Below are 23,114 nucleotides of genomic sequence, written 5' to 3' on the forward strand. Positions count from 1 at the left end.
GACCAGAACTCTTATCTTCACAGAAGAGAATGTTATTGCCTCCATTATCAAATCTTAAAATTGAGAGTTTAGATCCTTAAGTATTCAAAATGTAAATTTGCTACTTGGACATTTGGTTAAATTAACTATAAAGTATTTGTTTTTTACATATAAATGATAAACTTATTACGTTCAGTGTATACACTTCTAGTGTTTAAATTTAACAACTTAACTTTTAACTTTAGATTTGTGTCATTGTCTATAAGGAATGTATTTCTAACCCCTAGTACTAGCGCAGTATAAAATCACCTGTTGTCCACTGTTTTAATGTAAAGTTAAGCTTCTATTTTTCAACAAAATCTTAAGAAATGCTCCTTTGTTTTCATCACAGCCGATCACTTTTCCTGGTTTACATAACAGTACTCCAGAGCTACGTATATCACAACCCAAACAAATGTGCATTAAAATATGTGTAAATATTGTATCTTCTACTTCATGATGCTCACACCTAAAACATAGTCACAACTTCTCCTATACTTGTATTTGAAATCAGGTTTATCATTAGCTAAGGAATAAAGTTCTTGAAAATAGCAGCTCTCAGTCTGGATTTTACAACCAGCAAAAATTTGAAAAAGCATTCATGAAGGAGGAAAGTGATTTGTCCATCTTTAATTCTAAAGAAAAAAGAGGGGCGCCTGAGCGGCTCAGTTGGTTGAGCATCTAACTCTTGATTTCAGCTCAGGTCATGATCCCAGGGTCATGGGATCGAGCCCCATGTCAGACTCCACACAGAGAGTGGAGCCTGCTTAAGATTCTCTCTGGCTCTTGTTCACACGTGCTAAAGATAGAAAAGAGAGAGAGAGAGAAAGAAAGAGAGAGAGAGCGAAGGCCAGCACCACAATTTCAAAAGATTTATATCTCAAATACCATGGGATCACATTACATGAGCACTTTTACGACTTTTGTTGAAGAGGCAGCATAGGCACCAGATGACAAATAATTTAATTATTATTAGAGATTCTACCTGGAATCTCCCTCATTGAGAAGAGTCTGATGTGATCAAAACATAGAAAGGGGAACTCTGCTTCTCCTTCATGAACATAAACGAGTACAACTCAATAATATAAAAATAAAAGCCTCAAAGTGATCGCTTACTAGATGTGTGATCCTGGACGAATTATGTAACTTCTCTGGGCCTCATTTCCCTCATCTGTGAGAACAGCACAATAACTGTACATAACTCATGGAGTTGCCAGAAAGATGAGAGATTATACAAATAAAAGATCTGAAACAAGTTTGGGCACCCAGGAAGGAGTCTCTAAACATTAGCTAGGATTAATGTTATTTCCAGGTCATTTGGACTACCTATCACCTTTTGTACTGACTTTACACCTTCTGGCTAAGAGCCACTTGACTATATTTAAAAAACAAGATGTCCGAAAGAGAAAAACAGAAAATTCAGCTTTGCAGGGTGGGGGGGAAAGCTACACCATCCTTTTTCTTTTTCCCATGTTACCTCAGCTAGGGGCAACCTGGTGCTTGAGAGCCACTGCCCTAAAAAGGGTAGGCTGCTGGAAGGATAAGAGGTCCACGCTGACTGCAGAGAACCACTTTCCTATTTGGGGAATGACTCAATACAGTTTTCATGACTTGAATGAAATACGAAGTGCTGATCTGCCTCAGTTCCTGAAGCTGTGCTGAGCGTGAGAGAATGCCATGAAATACAGCCTTAGAGCCTTGCCTTTAAGGGATTATGCAGATTTTGATGACTTAAAACATTAGAAAAATATTTGAGCCTCATGATTAGCATCAAATATACATTTTTTTCAATTTTGAAGTATGAGCATGATGTCCCTCCTCTGTTTATAATATTCCAGTGGTTTCCCGTTGCATCCAGAAGAGAACCCGAACCTCTTAACCTATGGAGTCCAGTTCTGCCTAGGTCTCAAGCGCCCTCTTGCCTACGTCTCCACTCTGTTCACGGCCTGGCTTTCTCTTTACCTGGGAACATGCCACTTTGCTCTCATCTTGAGCATCTGCACGTTTCTTTTCCTGAGCACACACTCTGCCCATCTGCTTCCAGGTCTTTTCTGCATGGCTGTTTCCTTCATATTTTCCAAACTCAAACATCACCACTTCCTTGCTCACCATGTCCCAACACTCCCGGAAGTCACCTGCAAAGACTTCCCATTCCTTAATGCACTAGGAGATTATTATAATTGCCTTATAAACTTAACTGTTTACCATCTGTCTTTTGCACTGGAATGTAAACTCCTGGAATCCAATGCCCGATTCACTCCTCTACACACCAGTGCCTAGAAAAGTGCCTGGTACACAGGAAGTACTAACTGACCGAGTGGAAGTGAGGTCGTAATGCAATTTGCTCAGCACTGCACTCGGCCACGGTTCAAGGATCCCAGCTTCTTCAGAGGGGATAGGGATAGTTTTATTGCAGAACAAAGTGCCCAAGGAAAGCTTTGCTAATAGGAAGAAGAGACTTTTGATGGTCCATGAAGAATGAAGACGGGTCTATTTGAGGTTGCATCCAAGGTGTATATGTAACACATAGAAGAGCATCAATAGTCCTCCTGGCAGGCATGTAGAATTCCCTTCCAGGAGTTGTAGAGAGATTAAACTTAATACCTAGGAGATGGGAATCGTACTCTCTAGGCCTGAGCTCCGCTGTCATACAAATCACCAGCAAACAAAGCAAAACAAACCTATTCAGATATATATTCCGAGACAGCACTGCGGTGTGAGGAAAGGGTGTGAACCCCTGTTCCCGTGTTGGGCATGGCCCATCTTAGAGGAAAATGAAATCCAGTTATCCCTTGAAGGGTCTTACCCTTCTATGACATATTAGAGTCTCTGGTTCAGAGAAGAAAATACATGAAGTTCTGAAATAAGCAAATACACTGGCATCTGAAAGCAAAGAACAAAGGTATCTGCTTATCTCAGAAGACCACGGGCAGGTTAATCTATGTATCACAGTATTCATGAGGCATATTCATGAGGCAAAGACAGAAGAAAACAAATAATCAAAGATGGGTCTTTTTCATAACTACGAAATGTTAAATTAAGATCTCATTTAAGGGAGTGAGAAGGAACTAGCTGAGGAAAAGGATACAGAATAAACACTTTAAAGTAATAGAAGTTATTAAAATGATTAAGTATCTCTCAAGGCTTATCAAATACACCAAGGATGAACAGAACTGTCAGAAAGGAGTCGAACACCCTTGGCACTAACTTTATCCTTTCAAACAAAGCTAAGCAACTGCCTTCCAGCTCCTATATCTTCCTGAGCTCAGGCTCAGGTCCCACATGGGCACTCACTTCCAGAAGCATTTCCTGCTCCACCACCCACAGGAGCCTCTTCCTCTCTGATGGAGGGTCACTTCCTGAAAGCTCAGGTGAGCTCCTGGACCTAACAACTTGCTTCCCGGAACTTCCTCTGAGGCACTCGGCAAAATTAGCATTCCAAACTCAGCCAAGGATGAATTTTTGGACAGCTCCCTCTCCTGGGGGTGGGGGTTGGGGAGGGCTGGAGGAGAGCCATGAGGGCAGGGCCTCACGCCTACTCGCCTCTGTATCTCAAGACCTCGACTCTAACCCCTGGTTATCAGTGGGATGGGGGGCGGATGTTGGGATGAAGAGATACACTACCCCCCAAAGCACCCACATAAGCCATAAAACCCAAACGACCTAGCAACACTGAGCAAACTCCTTCAAAAACAGCTTGCTCTTATGTCAACTTCCTCTCCTCTGACTTACAGCCTTTGCAATCTGGCCTCCTTCTATCCTGAACCTTCTCCAGCTGCTCCTTGGACTCCTAATCGTCAAATCCAACTGACTGCTTTCTGCTTCCTCACCTCCTCCTTTGCACTGAACACACCTGTCTTCTTTTGGCTTTCCAGCACCAATTTTCCTCCTTTCTCCCTCACTGTTCATTCTGTGTCTCGTCTGTCTGCCTTCTCTTCTCTGCCTTTCTCTTTAAGTATTAAGGTTTCCATAAGGTTCTGGTCTTGGCCCCTAAAAATGCTTCACTCTCTCTGGGCAATCTTATCCACCCCCCACCCCCCACCCCCCCCGCCCATCAATGACCTGCTCAGAGAAGAATACACAGGCTCTATGCTCATGCCAGGTCTTAAACACCAGGCTCACACTCCCAACTACCTGCAGGATGCCCCCACCTGGATGTCCCAGAACTCTTCCTAAGATAAGTGAACTGAAAATTGCAGACAAGGACTGGAAATCAGACTGGTCTCACACTAGAGCTTTATCCTCTCTCCTACACAGTCTCCCTCCTTTTATAAGGTCACACAGCGTTGTAACTGCTGACCTTCAGTCTCTCCCAAGAGAATGTGCCTCATGGAAGACAGGAATTAAACGTTTTTTTTTTTTTTTTTGAAGTTTTATTTTTGAGAGAGAGCAAGAGTGAGCAAGCGGGGGCGGGGGGGAGGGGGGCAAAGGGAAAGGGGGACAGAGGATCTGAAGTGGGCTCCATGTTCACAGCAGAGAGCATGATGTGGGGTTCGAACTCAAGAACCGTGAGGTCATGACCTGAGCCGAAGTCGGACGTTTAACTAAGCCACTCAGGTGACCCTGGAGGACAGGAATTAAATGTCATTCAGTTCCACAACCAAGCCCAGCAGGTGCATGGCATGTTGAACATGGGAAGTGCTGGCCAAATGAAAGCAGACACAGATTCCATCTTTGTCAGCACATGGTAGGAGCTCAATAAAAGATGGGGTGGAGAAAACAAAAAGGAAGACATGTTACAGGAATGAGAAAATATGGTAGAATTACAAATCTGCACACCACAGACACATAGTAAGAAACAATGTTTCCCTTTTGGGACAAACAGTCAAGATTCTCCATTATGTATCTAGTTGCACATATGTTCACGAAACAACAGATCTGCACAAATATTATACCTGTGTATTCAAAATCATTAAAAATTAATTTGTCATTAATTAAAACTTAAATGTTATTAGAATATTAAAAATATTACATATTTTCTTGGTACCTTTATTAATTAATCATTGTTTTAAGAAAATTAAAGACTAGGGCACCTGGGTGGCTCAGTCAGTTGAGCATCCAACTCTTGATTTCAGCTCAAGTCATGATCCCAAGGTCATGGGACTGAGCCCTACATCAGGCTCTGTGCTGAGTGTGGAGTCTGCTTAAGATTCTCTCCCTCTCTCCCTCTCTCATTCCATCCCTCTGCCCTGCCTCCAGTTTGCATTCTCTAATAAAAAAAAAAGAAAGAAAGAAAGAAGAAAGAAAATTAAAGACTAGATTTATGCTGCTGGTATTTGTGCTATGGCATTAGGAAGTCAGCCAAACACTCAAAAATGGACATTTTAATCACTACCTCTATGCTTTTGTTTACCCAAATACATCACGTTTTGAAGGCCAAAGTCTTATTCATCATTGATTTGTCATGTTTGAGGTCTAGATGAAGATCTTGACACTATTTGTATTTTGATCCCTATTTTTGTAAAGACATTTAGTTTTAACATGTGAAGAACTATATCTGGCTTGATAGATTACTTGGTTTTAAAAATATCGTTAATACTCAAAGCTGTTACAATTTTCATGAAAGCGAATAAACAAAACGTGTCTGAACAACACTGGTAAGCCAGATGTGCCCTGCCAGCCATTGGCTAACTTATCTGATAAGCCCAGGGCAACCCTGAGGTAACCTGCAGACTGCTGTTATTCTGGATTGTAGGAATCATTTATTTCCTACAATGTACTCAGAAATTTCCCTCACTTCTGGCCCAGCCTTCCAAAATAGAAGGTCGACAATCGAACTTTCTTCATTCACTAGCGTTCCGTGCCCCAGGTCAGTTCAGGCTCCCAAATCCCACACAGGAGCCCCACTCTAACACAGGACAACAGGAAATGACATACAATTTCAAAATCCAAGGTGTCACAGTCTCCCACGAGCTGGGTTAGGAACAGCTAACTATCCAAACAAAATAAAACAAAAAATAAAAAAACAAACAAAACCCTACAAATATTTACACAAATATAAATCTTTTGTTGAAGTCCAAGGTACAAAGTTAGGAAAATAAGCTCTACCTGGTCAGCAAATGTACTCAGGTTTTAAACAGAACTGTCTTATCTCAGGGGTAATAAAATCTGCCCCTGATTTCTGACCTGCTTCTACAGAGTATTACTGACTCCAGCCACCACGGCTCAAATGGAAGGTTCTGTTCGCCCGTCTCTCCCCAGTTTCTCGGCATCAGACTCCACTGGAAAAACAATGAAGTTCTAACCCAATGGTTCACATTTCTGAACTCTTGCTTACAAAACCAACAAAACTATCATTGTCTTACAGAAAAAGCAATCAAACATGCGTAATATGGATTAAAAAGCTCACATGGATAACTGTAATCACATTATGTCTATATCGATTTGATTTTAACTCTCCAAAAAATGCATGATCATATACGTATCTTTACTAAGGTGGAAACACACACACACACACACACACACTGCACAAGACAGTCTTAATCTGAATATTCTGATAAGTGGAAAGCTTAACTCCCTATTCAGGAAGGTATCTCAGTTTTAGATTTCAGTTTGCGTTCTATTCGTTACTATGTAAATCCTGCCAAGTTCTTTCTGGCTCGGGAATACCTGATGTAGAGGATATGCAGACTGGGAAGGCCCACATCTCCTGCAAGATAATACCAAGGGGAACTTCTTGACAAGGAAATTCCCAGTCCTTTTAAAACTCAACCGTTTCAATTAAACTCACCTGTTACATTCGGAAAGACTCAGGATCTGTGAGCTTCTGTGAGCTTCCCCAGGGCTGCCAGAGTCAGAACATTTTTACCCAAAGAACCAGATGTGAGACATTAAAACGGGGCGGGCTTCCTGATGCCAGGAGCTGATTCTGCTACTGACATCAGAAACAAAGGCAACAAGGCAACCTTCTAGTATCTCAGTTCCGAAAGAGGCTAACGACACTCTTTAGAAGACTTTCTAAAGAGGTCTGAAAGTTGTTTCCCTTTTAGATTCCCATGCAATTGGGAAGGTGCCGCTTGTTCACACAGGTAATATTCGTGATAACCTGTATGTTTTCCCTAATACTTAAAACTTTTAAATTTCTCAGAGGACTGAGTCAACGTAGGTAAAATTTCCTTTAAAAAACTCTCACCCACCTGAGAAAGGCCAAACAAAAACCAGATAAACTACTTAAGCAACGCCACGAGGTGAGTCAAACTGATTGTCATTTTGACCTTGCTTTGCTTTAATTCAGGAGCCTATTTAGAAATGTAACAAGCAACCCTCTTCATTCGGCTCAGCTAGCAGAGCTAATAGGCTTCTAATTAATTTCCAGAAGATTGCTGTTATAACTAACAGGTTTTAAACATTTGGTTGATTGGGGAAAATGAATTGAATATAATGTATTTGATTTGGAAAATTAGTTTTCATTCTATGTGCTTACCCTAATAGTGTTTATTTTAACTTTACATGATTCCATTAAGAGTCTCAGAACACCACTGGGTTGTTTTTATCCTTACGGAGTCCTAACCAACTTAAAAAAAAAAAAAAAGTAATCAATTTACATTTTGATTTTTGTTGGCCTTTATTTGAGGGCAGGTTAAATTCATTTTTGTGGCTTTAATAAAAAAAAAAAAATCTTCGCTTGCTAATATAGCAAAGGGCCCAAATACTTCAAAATGATCCTAGTGATACCTCAGTCAAAAGTCTGCTCATCGCATGCAAATCCTTTGGAGAAAGGCCTCTGCACACAAAGTAAGATGAACCAGTTACTGCATTGTTTATGAAGTTTCCCTTGATTCCTCCTGACAACCATTTAAACAATGAATGTTGGGAAATGTCCCTCAAAGAATCAACAACAATGGCAGGGATCAGAGCTTTTATATTTAGCTAATACTATTTTTAAAAGGAGAAAATATTTCTTCCTGAAGGGATTATGGGAAGCCTTATTAAAGACACCTGCAAACAAAACAAGTGACAATAGATCTTTATCATAATTGATAACTGAGTTATCCTTTAGACAAAACTCCTTTCTTGGAGACAATAACATCGAGATTTACCTCTGCTATTAGAGTCAAGAAATCAGCTAATCGGGACTACTGGTATTCCACCAGGATAAGTCTCACCAAGATTAAGTGAGCAGATAATAAAAAGGCCCTTGTCTCTCTGGTTAAAGAGAAGTACAACGAGATTAGAATTTTCTGAGGCTGCTCAGAATGTTTTATAATGAACTCAGGTGGCATCGATCCCTGTGTCTCCATACATCATTCAGAAAGAGGTGGGTGACTCTAATTATGAGGACCAACTATGTGCTGAGCACACAGTGGGACAGCCCACTTTTACAAACTCGGCCTCTGCCTAACTTGCACTTGCAAAGAAACAGAATCTTTCCCCAGATCTTCTCAAAGCAATAAACAATCTCTGTCAAAATGTGACTGTTTTAGTGAAAGATTGCTTCTTGGGGATAAATTACACAGCAAAACCCAGCAGGGCACATCTATACGATAAGCTTGCAGAAGAGGGAAGGAAAAATCAGAGATCTTCGCAGTAAAAGTACTCTGCCTCGGAGTCTCCTTTCTTCACGCCAGTAACAGCGCACGTCTTTCCTCGTTGGCTACACTGTTTGCAGGCAGATATTCATTGCTCTATTTCCCCTGTGACTCACAGAAATGCCTGTGGTCATTTCGGGCCTATTACTGACTTTTATGACCTAGCTAATTTTCCAAATTAAGTAATTCTGGCTCCTTTTATAACAATGGCTCCAGAAAAATCCCTAAGTTTTGACTGGAAGCGTATCTGGGCATTGAAAAAAAAGTGTGGGGAAGGGGGGACAGTTGGGGGGAGGAGGAACCATCAGGATGAAGCGATAATTGCAGACCTCAGTGATAGCATTTCTACTTCCTGGCCTTACAATGAGTTCATGATTAGACCACTGAGGAGAGTGAAACACAAGGTCATGAAATATTAGCAACAGCAGCAGCGATTTTAGAAAATGTGCATGCAGTTGTTGATAAATGCACTTCATTTAAAAAACAAAAAAACAAAAAAACAAAAAACAAAACCCTTGGAAATGAAGAAGAAAGTCCCCTGGCCTGAATCACTGAAAAGTAGACAGAATTAAACAGTAGGAAAAGCATCCCATGTGTGCAGCAATACTGAGCAAGCAGAGGAGGCATGAGATGACCCAACATACTTCTTCAGAACCTCAAGTTCACAGACAAAACAAATGCTGTAGAGAAGGTATTTGCAGGATTGCTGGGTTTAAAACACACACATATACATACACACCTTAAGACTTAGCACAATCAGCGTGTGAAAGAAAAGCTGCCTAGAAAAACAAGAAAGACATTTTCTGAGATGACTCTGATCCTGTACTCAAATTATTGGCTTAAATGTACTTGCCTTTAAAGGCTTTGTATCTACAATAACTGCTCTCTATTGTCCTTGCTAACGAAGTATTATTTTCACCTTATTATTACTAATCTTTTCTTTGTCAGTAACCACACCTGGTTTTATCCCCCAAAAACGGTGCAGTAAATATTTGTCCTTTGTGGTAACACAATGCATAATTTAGTTAATCTAGGCTATCTTTCCGTGCGAGGTGACTGTTTCTGTATTATGAAATGTGTTCACGGTCGAGTGAGATCCATGCCAGATGCCTGGAAGGCAGACGGAGAGCCGCTTACCAAGCTTGTAGCTGCTTCGAACCCACCTTGACATGACTCTGTAGCCGCTCCTACACCCGGGGTATTACTCATGTGAACTTGGCCTCCGAATCAGACCACACCTTCCTCTTACCGCCACGGCCTTTACGAAGATAACGCGACTTCGTCAGGCCGAAGGGCCCACCCACGGCCCCCAAGGAAAGGACTGGAAAGAACAGGAACTGCAGTTCCCATGCGAGAACTTGGTGTCACTGCCAGCATTACCTGAATGAAGTCCAGAAACGTCAGGGGCAGCAAGTCGTCCATGTGCCCGATGTCTTTGGAGAAGCGGTTCAAAATCCCTCCTACAACAACAGGACGAGAGACATTACTCACTTCCCCAGGCCGGCCCTTTAAGAGAAACGATTCACAGACAAGTCAAAACATTTGAAACGTATATGTATTTAAGGTATCACGCGTTCATACGAAATAAGCCGATGTCAGCGGTGAAGAAAAAGAAAACAGGATGATACCCAAAGAGAAACAAAAATACCACCAACAGCAGTGAGCAGGGAGTTGAAATTTGGCCGACTTTTGATAAAATGGAGGTGAAAAAAACGTTACAGCGGTACAGGGAAGGGCTGGTGGATTTTAGAACATTCCCTCCTTTTAGATGCCATCTAGGATGCCCATTCAGGGGCTGAGTTGGTAAATAAACAATTGCAAAATACATAAACTGACCCCAATTGTTATACTAATTTTGCTTTAGTAATCAGAATTTTGCTAAGTGGTATTTTTTAAACAGATGTAATTATAACCTCTCTTTTTCCCCCCCTCAGGATGGTTCACAGCATCTCACATTTTGGCAAATGTTGGAATCCTGCCATTCCCCAGTTGTGAGTTTTCTACTAGGATTATAAGTCGCTTTTTTCTGCGGTACACCAAGTGTGACACAGACTCATTCTTAGATTTCCAACACAACCAGAGGAACGTAGGCAGGAAAGAAGAAATATTACTTAATGATTAAAGGTGGTTTCTTATTACTCATTGTATATCCCTTCTCAGAATCCATGAGAACAGGACATCCTAAAGGCTTGAGAACTGGAATGTGAGAACAAACTTTCAATAAACATCTAGTCTTTTAAATGATAAGATTTTAAAGAAATGGAAGCTACACACACACACACACACACACACACACACACACACAGCCTATTTTGGTGTAAGCAATTCCTGAGAAATGCGTTTGTCTAGGTCCCTGAACTTCTTTTGTACTGGAGGCTTCAGGAAGCCAGCCTGCAGGGGAGATGTGTCAGAAGTGACTTCCTCCGGGCCCTTCATACTAAGCTACAACTGGACGCTGAAGGGCCAGAGGCTGGCAGCCGAGCCTCCACTGCCAGGAAGCAGGGAAGCCCAGGGTCACTCAAGCAAAGAGCTGGAACAACTGAAGGCTTCACTAGGCCACCGTGACACTCCCAGGCCTCCATTTTCCTGACTCAGGTGTAGGAAATACAGACTCCAGAAAACAGCTGCTTATAGTGACACTTTTGGTAGGCTGGGTCACAGCTTTTCTGAGCCTCTAATAATACCTCCTTGAGAGGGTGATTCTGAGGATTAAATGGGCTCATGCACGTGAAAGAACCTAGTCGCAATGCCAGGTACATTATCAGGTGCTCAAAACCAAACACCAAGGTAAGAGAATTGCTGTTACCCACAGGATCTGCAGCTAGTCTCCTGAGAAAGTCTGACAACCAGGCACTGTCAGGTCAACCTGTTAAAACGCACATTCAGTAGCTTCAGGCTGGAGCTATAGATTCTGCGTTTCTAGCTCACTTGGCAGGGTGGGGGGAACGCCCTTGCTGCTGCTCTCCAGACTACACTTTGAGGGGCCAAAGGTTAAGTGGTTGTTTGACCAGTTGTGCTTTAGAAACATTAAAATTAGACAGGCAATTTCCCACATATTCTTACAGATTTTGTGGACTACCTAGTTACTTTTTAACTTCCCAAAGTATCAATACCAAGATAAGAAAAACATGCATCTAAAAACGCTAAAAGACACAGTTTAAAACACTGGTCATTTCTTCAAAGGAAAAGTACTGCTTTTCAACATAGTCAGGACTCAGAACACTGCAAAAGTATGGTTCAGCTTAAAAAATACTGAAACCAACGGGGCGCCTGGGTGGCTCAGTCGGTTGAGCGTCCGGCTTCGGCTCAGGTCACGATCTCGAGGTCCGTGAGTTCGAGCCCCGCGTCGGGCTCCGTGCTGATGGCTCAGAGCCTGGAGCCTGTTTCGGATTCTTTGTCTCCCTCTCTCTCTGCCCCTCCCCTGTTCATGCTCTGTCTCTGTCTCAAAAATAAACGTTAAAAAAAAAAATTTTTTTTTTAAATACTGAAACCAATACTCAAGTTGTTGTTTTTAAGATGAAAAAGCAACAGAGATGAATGATATGTGAAAATCATCCCCTTTACCTTCTACCAGAAGCAGGAGTCTTAGGGTCTGAGAGAACCAGATTGGCGCACAGCATAAACTACAAGGAGAACACAAACAACTGAGAAAAACCAACTCTCCCAACACAGCTACTACAATAAGTGAACTGAACTAGATGTCAAAGACTGTCAAAACCCTAAACTCTCATTCACCAGGAGGCAGAGTCCAGAAAATGTGAGATTAGAAGAGTCAATAAATTACTTCCTTGCTCCAAGAAACAATTAATGGGACGAATGGTGTTTGCAGACTATTTCATCTGGCCCTGCCATAGACTGTTACAGTCAGAGCTGTGATTTCAAGTTCATGGCCTCATAGTTCTAAACTTTTCTCAAAGGTCCCCAAATCAAATCCGTATGATGAATTCCCTTCACACACGTGCCATGCCTCTGCATCCAAATGGCATCTGGCCTGCTGGAACATCTCCAGGGATGTAGAGGGAAGGGGGATTCATGATAAGGAAGGGGAGCCCAATCCATTTTCAGATTCTGTTCTGTTAGGCAGGGCTTTCTTACATTAAACCGAATCCTGCCTTCCTAGAACATGCAACCCTCTGCTTATTCTGCTCTTAGAACCACATGGAATGAATCTAATTTCTCTTGACATGACAGCCCTTCAAATGCTCGAAGAAAGTTACTCATATCCTTTCCAGAGTGAGTCCCCGGTGCCTCAGTTAGCCCTCATACAGCACAGTGTCCCATCTTGGCCATCGTGTCCTGCCCAGACTCAGATGGCCGGTCTCAGTGAATGCCTTGTGCCTGTGATTAAAATCAATAGCTCAGGCATCATTTGATTACCTTGGGGCAGACTCATAACACCATCTTCCCTACTCTGCACAGGATAAATAACCTATCTTGAGGCCAACAAGCACAGTCCATTCTGGTGGCCAGATCGCATTTTAGACTCACATATAATGAAAATCCACATTGCACAGGTAAATTCGGGGGAACAACTGGGCAGTATGTATGAACAACTTTAAGAGTGCATCCCTTGCCTGGGTGGCTCTGTCGGTGAGACATCTGACTTCGGCTCAGGTCATGATCTCACAGTTTGTGGGTTCAAGCCCAACGTGAGGCTCTGTGCTGACAGCTCAGAGCCTGGATGGAGCCTACTTCAGAATCTGTGTCTCCCTCTGTCTCTGCCCCTCCCCTGCTTGCACTCTCTCTCTCTCTCAAAAATAAAATAAACATTAAAAAATTTTTTTTCTTTAAAGAATGGATCCCTTATGACCTAGAAATTCCATTTCCAGGGAGTGAATAAAAAATGCATCGATGGGGCGCCTGGGTGGCGCAGTCGGTTAAGCGTCCGACTTCAGCCAGGTCACGATCTCGCGGTCTGTGAGTTCGAGCCCCGCGTCAGGCTCTGGGCTGATGGCTCAGAGCCTGGACCCTGTTTCCGATTCTGTGTCTCCCTCTCTCTCTGCCCCTCCCCCGTTCATGCTCTGTCTCTCTCTGTCCCAAAAATAAATAAACGTTGAAAAAAAAATTTAAAAAAAATGCATCAAATATGTTCAATGTGGGTTATTCAGCCAGTGAGATGTAGGAATTTGAACAGTAAGTCTGAAACAAGTGTTTAATGTATTATGTGCAATTTAAATTTTTTTTATCAGTGCTCTTTTTCTACAGTAACTATGTATGACTTGTGTAAGGAAGTAAGTTGGGAAGGGGAGAGAAAGGCTGGGAACAAAGGGCAGGGTGGGCAGAGACCTCCCTTGAAGTCCACACCACCAGAGAACCAACCAGGGTCCTCCTAACTGTTCTGTCCACAAGACAGGAGCTCAGGAAAGAGGTCATCAAACTTGTCCAAATACAAATTTTTAGCGATCTTATTTTAAGAATGGACTCTACAGTCTGAAGTGGAGTCAACCACCTATTAGTCAGTGGAGTTCTGACATCTCTGTCATACCCAGGATACCTCAGCCTCCTTATAACCAAACTATAATGTGAAACTTCGAAGCTCCCAGGTCTAATATGGGCCCTATTCTTTTCATGTGTTCTTTTTAATTTTTTTTAATATTTATTTTTGAGAGACAAACAGCATGAGCGGAAAGAGGGCAGGGCAAGAGGGAGGGAGACACAGAATCTGAAGCAGGCTCCAGGCTCCGAGCTGTCACCACAGAACCATGAACTGTGAGATCATGACCCGAGCTGAAGTTGGATGCTTAAATGACTGAACCACACAGGCACTTCTTTTTATTTTTTTAAACAAAAAAAGAAGGCATGTTTAGGTATCATAAAATATTGAGATTTATTGAGGTATATATTTTACATCATATAATATTCACCCATTTCAGGAATACAATTCAATGAATTTAAGTAATGTTACTGAGAAATACAACCATCGCCAAAGATTAGCTTGAAAACATTTTTGTTCCCCTAGTAAGATCCCTCATGCCATTACAATGACTTCCTGTTCCCACTCCTAGCCTCAAGCAACAAGTAATCTTCTTTCTTTCTCTATAAATTTGCCTTTTTGGGACATTTCATAGAAATGGAATCATACGGTATGTTGTCTCTTGTGTCTGAATTCTTTTACTGAGCCCAACATTTCTGGGTCCATCCATGCTACACAGTATGTCAGTAGTTCCCTCTTTTTTTTTTTTTAATGTTTATTTTTGAGAGAGACAGAGAGATTGTGTGAAGGAGGGGCTGAGAGAGAGGGAGACAGAAGATCTGAAGCAGGCTCTGAACTAACAGCAAAGAGCTCGATGTGGGGCTCAAACCCACAAACTGCGAGATCGTGACCTGAGCCAAAACCAGGAGTCAGGATGGTTAACCAACTGAGCCACCCAGGTGCCTCAGTAGTTCCTTTCTTCTGATCTGTATTCTTTGGCACCGAAGTGGTCATGAACATTGGCACAGAAGGCCCCATCAGGCCATGCCACACCTGACCTAAAGGGTGAAAGTAGATGTGTTTCATGAGGAGCTCTTGGATATTTGGAACTTCTTTCCAGTGCTCATGTGTAGCTTCATGGAAAACTCTAGAACCTAATTATTTGGATAAAAATCGGCCACTGGTTGAATAGCCCTGCGGAGTCAGAAACAAGGAGCGCTGGGTCTGGGCCGGCTTATGAGTGTGGTGGAGCGCAGAGGGCAGGGTGGGGAGGACAAGCAGAACCGCTGGCCGGTGAGAAGGGGGAGCTGGCGCCTGCAAGCAGCCTGTGGCCAAGAGAGGCCACAGTCTCTTCAAAAGGGCAGAGAGAACGGACCCGTACCTGGCAGGTACAACGCATCGCGATGGGGTGGAGACGAGCGTTCGTTCGGTGGAGCCCAGAGACGGTCCCCGGGCTGAAAAGTTGTGTGCGGCATGAGGGAGCAGGACGAGCATGGACTTTCTGCATCATTCTGCACAAACCAGTGCAGCCGAGACAAGCACAAGAACAGGAGTGGGAACTAAGGAAGTTTGGGAACTCAGTGTTTCCATCACCTCTGGTGTCAGAACAGGTCGTCCACACGGCGGCTGCTGCAGGAATGGCCTGAAGCGCAGCAGGAATCAAGAAACCGTCAGCGGGAAACACGCAAAGTGCTTGTCCTCTGACACCCGGTAGCCACCGGTCTTTAAGCAAGTCCTGCAGTGCCCGCTTACACACAACCCCTCATCTGTGAACAGGAGATGAGAATACTTGCCTCCACCGCACCACAGGATAAACGAGACTGCGCTTGTGAAGGTGCCCTCTCGATTGTGATGTGGCAGGGTGTTGTCCGCGTTATCAACAGGGGATTTTACAGCTTTTAGGAGGCACGAAAGGTCACCAGGGCTAGTAATTTCCAAACCACGTCTTGTCAAGAGTCTGAGATTGCACAGAGGTGCCTGGAAGAAGGAGGTGGCAGAGGAGGCGGAAGCCAACCTCACTCAGCTCCAGACACCCCACCCTTCCCTAAGCTGCCCCTAAACAGGCTCCCTTCCATCATCTGGACACACAGACAGGGGCGGCCTTTGAAGAAAGGGTTTTGAAGCTAACAGAGACGTTCAAATCCCTACAGATGAAGCTCCTTGTGACAGAGAGGAGGACCCGCGGTCCAGCCTTGCTCAGGGTGACACAGTGGTATTTCATAAGGGGCAGGTGTTCCTGCCAAGCCATCCTGGGATTTCCACACATCAGAAAAAGGAGACATGACAAAGTCTACTTTTTTCTAAGGACACAGCCATGGACCACCTTTCTCTTTTCCTGGTTCTCTTCCTAAACTCTACTCACTTTCCTTCTAATGACTTCCTGTTTGCTTATGCATATCAAATCTTATCTCCACTCCTGATCTTCCAGGGCTTCCTTGGGGCACTTGGGTGTCCTACAAAACATCTTAAATTCGACACATCTAAACTGAACAGAAGCCTTTGAGGTTGACCCACAAATCCCCACGTCCAACTTTTCCCAATTTGCCTTAGACTTCTGCCCAAACACCAGCGTGAAAACTTTTAAGTCATTTTGACTTATCTCTACCTCACCTAAATTACTAGCAGGACCTAACTTTGCATTTAAAATAGTCCGATGGAGGGGCGCCTGGGTGGCGCAGTCGGTTAAGCGTCCAACTTCAGCCAGGTCACGATCTCGCGGTCCGTGAGTTCGAGCCCCGCGTCAGGCTCTGGGCTGATGGCTCAGAGCCTGGACCCTGTTTCCGATTCTGTGTCTCCCTCTCTCTCTGCCCCTCCCCCGTTCATGCTCTGTCTCTCTCTGTCCCAAAAATAAATAAACGTTGAAAAAAAAAAAATTAAAAAAAAAAAAAATAGTCCGATGGAGATCCTCAATTTTTTTATCTGGCAAATCCAATCTGTCAAAGCTTTTAGGAACAGTGATGCAAGAAGGGACAGAAGAGAGGAACCCTCCTGGCCTCCCATCCCTCACACCCAGCTGCATTCTTGCTCTCATGGGGGCCTTCCCTCTCTCCCACTCACCCGCCAAGAAGGCCCTCCTTCCTTGCTCAGTCCCATCCGTCCAAATTTCTCAGCCCTTTCTCCTCCATGAAACCCTTGCTGACAAACGCAGCTCCTAGACATGTGCCGGTCACTCGACCTCCTCCATCTTTATCGGACAGGCTCAGGAGACCTGGGCCACCCTCTCAGGAACCCGCCACAGGCCTGGCCACAGTTAACAGACCCAAGGGGCATGGGGTGACTGAGCCACTGACTAGCTGAGAACCTCGAGGCCAGAGAGAGAAGCAGGAAAGTGGGACAGACTCCTCACCCAAGCCGAGGGGCCTGGGTACATGCAGGAGCCCCAAGACAAAGGGCCCAGCTCCTGGGAAAGTGGGCCCTGCTTCGGCTCCGTGGGATGCCTGCTTCCTTGCAATCACACTTTTAAACTTGGGTGGACCCCGTCCCTGTCATCCCAAGCGCCCTGACTAGAACTGTCACCATAGGTCCAATGAGAGATTTGCTTACTAAAATTAGGGAAATGATAGATTTTGTAAAGGTTAATGTTCAAATTCCTAATTACCCTTTTAGGTAACAAACGCTTTATTTATTATAATCATTTTAGCAGAACCTCTTTCACGTGAACTACAGATTTTCTGTCTTTGCAAACAAAAGATACAGAGCATAAAATACTCTTTTCTTGACAACCCAGAACGAACATTCTGAACGTCGATGGTTTGACGGTTTCTAAACACGGCGCTGTCTTCTGGGGCTGCTTGAGGTTACCTGAGACACACTCCTGCACCCCCCGCACACCATGGTTCTAGATTACAGAGCTTTCAGCCGACACATTTTGCTGCTGTACAGAGCCTGCCTCTGACCTCCACTCTTACTTTTAGTGACGAGGACTGCAGCGACCCCGCAACCGAGCAAGGCCTGAAATAGCACTCAATACGCCCTCAGCAAAGACATAAGCAATTTTCACGGTCTAAGGCACAGTTTTTCTGACACTTTATTTGATGAGAGACTATTCCAGCTTGCTTCCAGATTCCCTCTAGAGTCTGGGGATATTCTCGGAATATCTCATAAATCCATTCAGCGGTCTAACTGTTTTTCAAGTATATTAGTCCTACATTCACAGCTAGGCTATACACCCTCTGTAAACAGAAACCACATTTCACACACGACCTATATAACAAAATGTCAAGTGCCCGGCGGGTGCCCAAACGGGATTTGCTAATAAAATGCCATAAACCCAGTGACTTTCCAACCTTTTTTCTTTTTTAAAGACGGACTCTTACACAAAAACATAAACAAATGTATAAAATAAAGGTCAGGAAAGCAGCTCACACTAAAGACAGATGGTGAGACCTGGAACCCACTCAGTGGCCTCTTCCTGCATGTCAATCAAGGGACACAATCAGAGGTGCGTTTTGGTCATGAGGGATCATACTGATGCTCTTGTCTTCTTTGAGCTATGAACACGTCAGCAAACTCACCAGGACGTTGAGAGCAGATGAGTCTCTGAGTGGCATCAGATCAGAAACAGCCCAACACTCATCAGAACAATGCTTCCCAAACTTTAATCTGTACACGAATCTCCCACAGACCCGGTCAAAATGTAGATTCTCAAGAGCTACGGGTGCTGCCTGACATCCTGTGTTTCTAATAGCTCCCGGGTGATGCTGGTGCTGCTGGCCCACGGATCACTCTCTGAGTAACAAGGAAGAATCTGGAAAGTTCCTTCTGTCTCAAGAACCTGCGTGATAACCTTGTCACCTTTACAAGCGTAATTACTGCCCTTTTAAATTCCTTTTTTAAATGTTCATTTTTTATTTTGAGAGAGAAAGAGAGTGTGTGTGCACCTGTGATCAGAGGAGGTGCAGAGAGAGGGGAGAAAAGGAGAGAATCCCAAGCAAGCTCCATGCTGTCAGCGCAGAACCCAACCCGGGGCCTGATCCCACAAACTGAGAGATCACGACCTGAGCCAAAATCAAGAGCCAGACACTTAAATGACAGAGCTCCCCCCCCCCAGGCGCCCCTAAATTCCCTTCTTTACCTTCAAGAGCTAAAAACCATTTGTCTCTTTTTCTATTCACACAAATTAAATTAGAACACAGGCATCCTTACGACAGGGGGTTCTGTTTTATTCACTGCTGTTTCCCCGGGGCCTGACTGATGCCTAGCACATACAAAGCGCTTGAACATATTCTGAATGAATACATAAAACAAGTCCTTCTGCTATAAGTAACAAACGGTTTGTTTTCAAATTTCCGTCTCTTTATTTCAAGTGCTCGATATTTCACACAGTCTTTTTTGGCAGTGTTTTCCCATCTGGGGAAATTTATGTTGCAACACGAAGTGTCTGCTTTGTCATACTTGTCACTTTCCTTGTGCCGCTGTTGAACCAATTTGTCTGTGCTCCTTCAAAGAGTGTCTGAAATTTCCACTTGCAGAACGAGTTTTGGGTACAGCAATTTACAGAAGCCAACGTTGACACCAGGAAAGCACTAGAAAGTGAAGGAACCCAGTGTCTCAGAGGTGGAAGAGGGGAAGGGGACGGAGTCCACAGGGGTGGGTGGGGGGCAGCTGACAGAGAAGAAAGAGGGATAGCTGTGGAGCAGATGAACGTCATGTGAGGCCAAGGAAGCAGGTGGCGGAGAGCAGGTAGGAAGGGCGGAAGGAACATGCACACAGCAGAGGGGACACAAGGCACAGGTACGGGAAGGCCCCAAGGAAAAAGTGCTGGCCTGTCCATGGCCTCAGCTTATGGAATTTCTATAAAGCCAGGAATTTCCCCTAAGAGCTCAAAGGTAAAATCACACAAGAGACAGCATTTAATGTGAATGGCAGCCTTCAAAAGGTGCATCCTTAACTCACAGCATCTTCTTAAGGCACTGAATGTGGCACCCAAGAGGTGCCTGAGAGGGTGACTTTAACCCCACACCGAGGGAGAAGCCTACTGTACCCTATGGATAGCCCCTCAGAGGGCCCTTCGTCCTCGTCACAGCAAATACCGGATAAACGCACCTCTAGTTGCTGGCTTTCCTCTGCCCTCCCTGACTACTTGCTTACATGCCAGGAAAAGATGAACTGAGGTCCTGGGAGCAGGTCCAAGGTGTGTCTCCTGCTCGCTCTAGTGGCAGCAGTTGAAAGAGTCAGGGAAAGGGGCACTGGGTGACTCAGTCAAACATCTGACTCTTGGTTTCAGCTCAGGTCAAGATCTCATGGTTTGTGAGATCAAGTCCAGCACCGGGCTCTGTGCTGACAGCATGGAACCTGCTTGGGATTCTCTCTCTCCCTCTCTCTGCCCCTCCTCAGCTCTCTGTCTCTCTCTCAAAATAAATAAATATTAAAAAAAAAAAAAAAAAAGACTAGGGAAAAGCCACAGGTATATAAACCTAAGGGATACACCAGTCTGCCCGGTGTTTGCCTGTCACCTAATGTTCTGGGATTTTTAAATCTCCTGGGAGTTGAGACAGAATCAGGACTGCAGTAAATCAACTAGGGATCTCAAGTTCTCCTCTAGTGATATAAAAACATGCCTTTCTACTTAGGTCATGACCTCACGGTTCTTGAGTTTTAGCCCTGCTTCTGTTGCCCTGCTGTCAGCACAGAGCCTGCTTCAGTTCCCCGATTCATGCATGCTCTCTCTCTCAAAAACAAACCTATTTGTTTTATAGTATAAAAATGTGCCTTTCTAGAATAACCACGCTGCATTGCCAAAGTCCAGTGGTCACCTGCCTTGTCATATAATTAAGACATTAAAAATAGTTAAAATTAGTTGAAATTAAAAATTTCAAGGTTTCATTACATAACTTGACAGACTGGGGGGAACGAGTTTCAAAAGGATGGGTGTGTTCTTTCTTTGCCTAATGGGATCGTTCTCATCTCTTTTCCCTGGAAGACAGCAGGTGGACTGTCCAAACAAGATGACTTATAAAATCCCACTGTCTTCGAGACCAAGGGCAGTATTACCATCTGTTTTCTATACACACCTTCAAGTCTGCCTCCAGGTCACCACATTCTTACTCTGTACCCTACCCGCTGGTAGCCAACCAAGGAAAATATCTTTAACCCCTACTCACTGCTTGCCATTTAGGTTTAAAACCTGTTTGGTGTCTCTCGGGGCATTTTATAATCTAACTTGGAAGCAGGTTAACAGGACACACAGACATGAGTGCGGTGTCTGCAGTGACCAAGAACGCCGTGAGCACACACCCAGAGAGCAGGGAGCATGCAGAAGGCAGCAGCACAGGGTGTCACCAGATGATGTGAGTTACAGGGTCAGCCTGACAAGTTTTCATGGTGGAGTCACCGCCCAACAACATGGAAGGAGGGCAGAGAAGGGGTTGATGGAGAATGGAGTTCGTCCAGGTAGGGGGGAATGACAAGTGTGAGGACTAAGAGGTGGGACAGGCAAAAGGAAGACAAATATTTGCCTAGTTGATAGGAAGAGCATGACCTGAGGTGTGCGGAGATAGGAGAGCGCCTGGGTGCCAGGAGTGGGAAAATCCAGATGTTGGGGAAGCTGCAGTGAAAATTCCCTGTGGTCAGAAAGAGATCTAAATGCTCTCTTTCATCAGGGCCTCTTCAAAGCCACGACTGTAAGGAAGAAGTGCTGACACAGGGAAGAAGTGGAGTCAGGATGGAGGGACGTCTTACATATCCAGCCCAGGCTGGGAAAATGTCTGATGAGTGCTACAGAAGATGTCCCGGGACCAATTCTGTTCCAGGCTCTATATGCACAGACAACCCCCCACACTGACTCATCCCAGAGCCTTGTGCTACACATCAGAGATGTAGTCAGGATTTCCTCCTGTGGTTGTTTTGGTTCATCTATGCTTAGTTTCTAGAATGCCACCACCCACTACCACCACCTGGGCACCAAGTAAGTGCTGGAAACTGTGAAGCACGCCATACACATCATCTCAAAACCATATGCGAGATACAGTCCCTATTTTACAGATGAGACAGAAAGAAATTAACTCAAGGACACTCAGCTGTAAGGTAGGCAAGCCAGGACTCGTGCCCAGGGTGACAGAGATCCAGACAGTTCAAGGCAACATATCAATGACATGGAGTTACTTTACTGGACACGTTCGAAAGCTCTACTAAGCATCTACTGATAAGGATGAACCCATAAAGTTACAGGCAGCGCCAGTATAAAGTGTGATGACCAAACCAGGCTCATCCTGACTGGCTAACGCCTGCTCTACTACATGCGAAACACTTTGAATATCAGTCCCGATTAAAAGAGTTCCAGGAATTCTCTCTTGGCTAACCATAATTAAAGTAAATCATTTAAAATAACTCCACATCAAAATTAAATTACATAAGTTACTGTAAGCTGAATGAAAAGACTAACAAGGGAGCAAATGAACGAGAAAATGGAATGAGGACACCGAGTCTAATAAAACACAGGACTGATCAGGAAAGTCCAGGGGTTTGAGATCCACCCCATCCCAAACCTTAACCGGTTGTGTGGCCCTGGGGCAAGTCAAACTGCCTACTGAGATTTATGTGGAGAAATACGGTTAGGAAATTAACCTTGAAGGCGTGCTATACCTCACAAACTGCCCCGGGAAACAATTTTGTTGCAGTATCCAGAAATGCTTTGCACAGTAAGTAATCATTATTTTACACATCTTAAGTATTGAGAAGCAAAACGTTGGAAAATAGATCAGGCTAACTCCTTCACCCCAGACCTCACACATACATCACGCAGAAGTGTGGCCTCACAGCCCACATATGGTCAGCGATGTACAGACCATTGGACAGCAACAGGTAGAAAAATCTCTCAGACAGGGAACCTGAAACACCATGGGTCTGATGAAAGCTATGAAGCCCTTTCCACTGGAAAATGCCCACTCAAAAGATCCGCGTGATTTCAGAAGATTGCTAAAGCATGAACTATAGGAAGTGAAAGGGCCATGGAGTTAAGTGGCTCAGTCAGGAACCTCTGATTCTAAGAAAACAGGAAACCACCAATCACTTGACTTCTCCTGCCATAGGAACCCACGACTCTGTCTCCAGGAAGGATTTTTTCCTGGCCCAGGGTACCCTGTCGTTCAAGGCTGGGTGCATAGTGTCTACTTACTGTCTCCAGAGGCATGAGCACTGGGCGGGGGGGGGGGGGG

The 23,114-nt window shown here is 44.2% G+C and overlaps 1 protein-coding gene across 3 annotated transcripts in view; it reads right to left on the reverse strand.

Annotated features, from left to right (window-relative positions):
- Positions 1–23,114, reverse strand: part of ABCC4 (ATP binding cassette subfamily C member 4) — a 263,778-nt gene that overhangs the window by 82,038 nt on the left and 158,626 nt on the right. For all 3 annotated transcript variants that reach the window (XM_030312762.1, XM_030312755.1, XM_030312770.1), the window contains one exon: positions 9,927–10,006. In XM_030312762.1, the coding sequence (XP_030168622.1) occupies positions 9,927–10,006 (80 nt within the window). The remainder of the gene's footprint in view (positions 1–9,926; positions 10,007–23,114) is intronic.

Source organism: Lynx canadensis, chromosome A1 (assembly GCF_007474595.2).
Source record: "Lynx canadensis isolate LIC74 chromosome A1, mLynCan4.pri.v2, whole genome shotgun sequence".
In the NCBI taxonomy this organism is placed as follows: Eukaryota; Metazoa; Chordata; class Mammalia; order Carnivora; family Felidae; genus Lynx; species Lynx canadensis.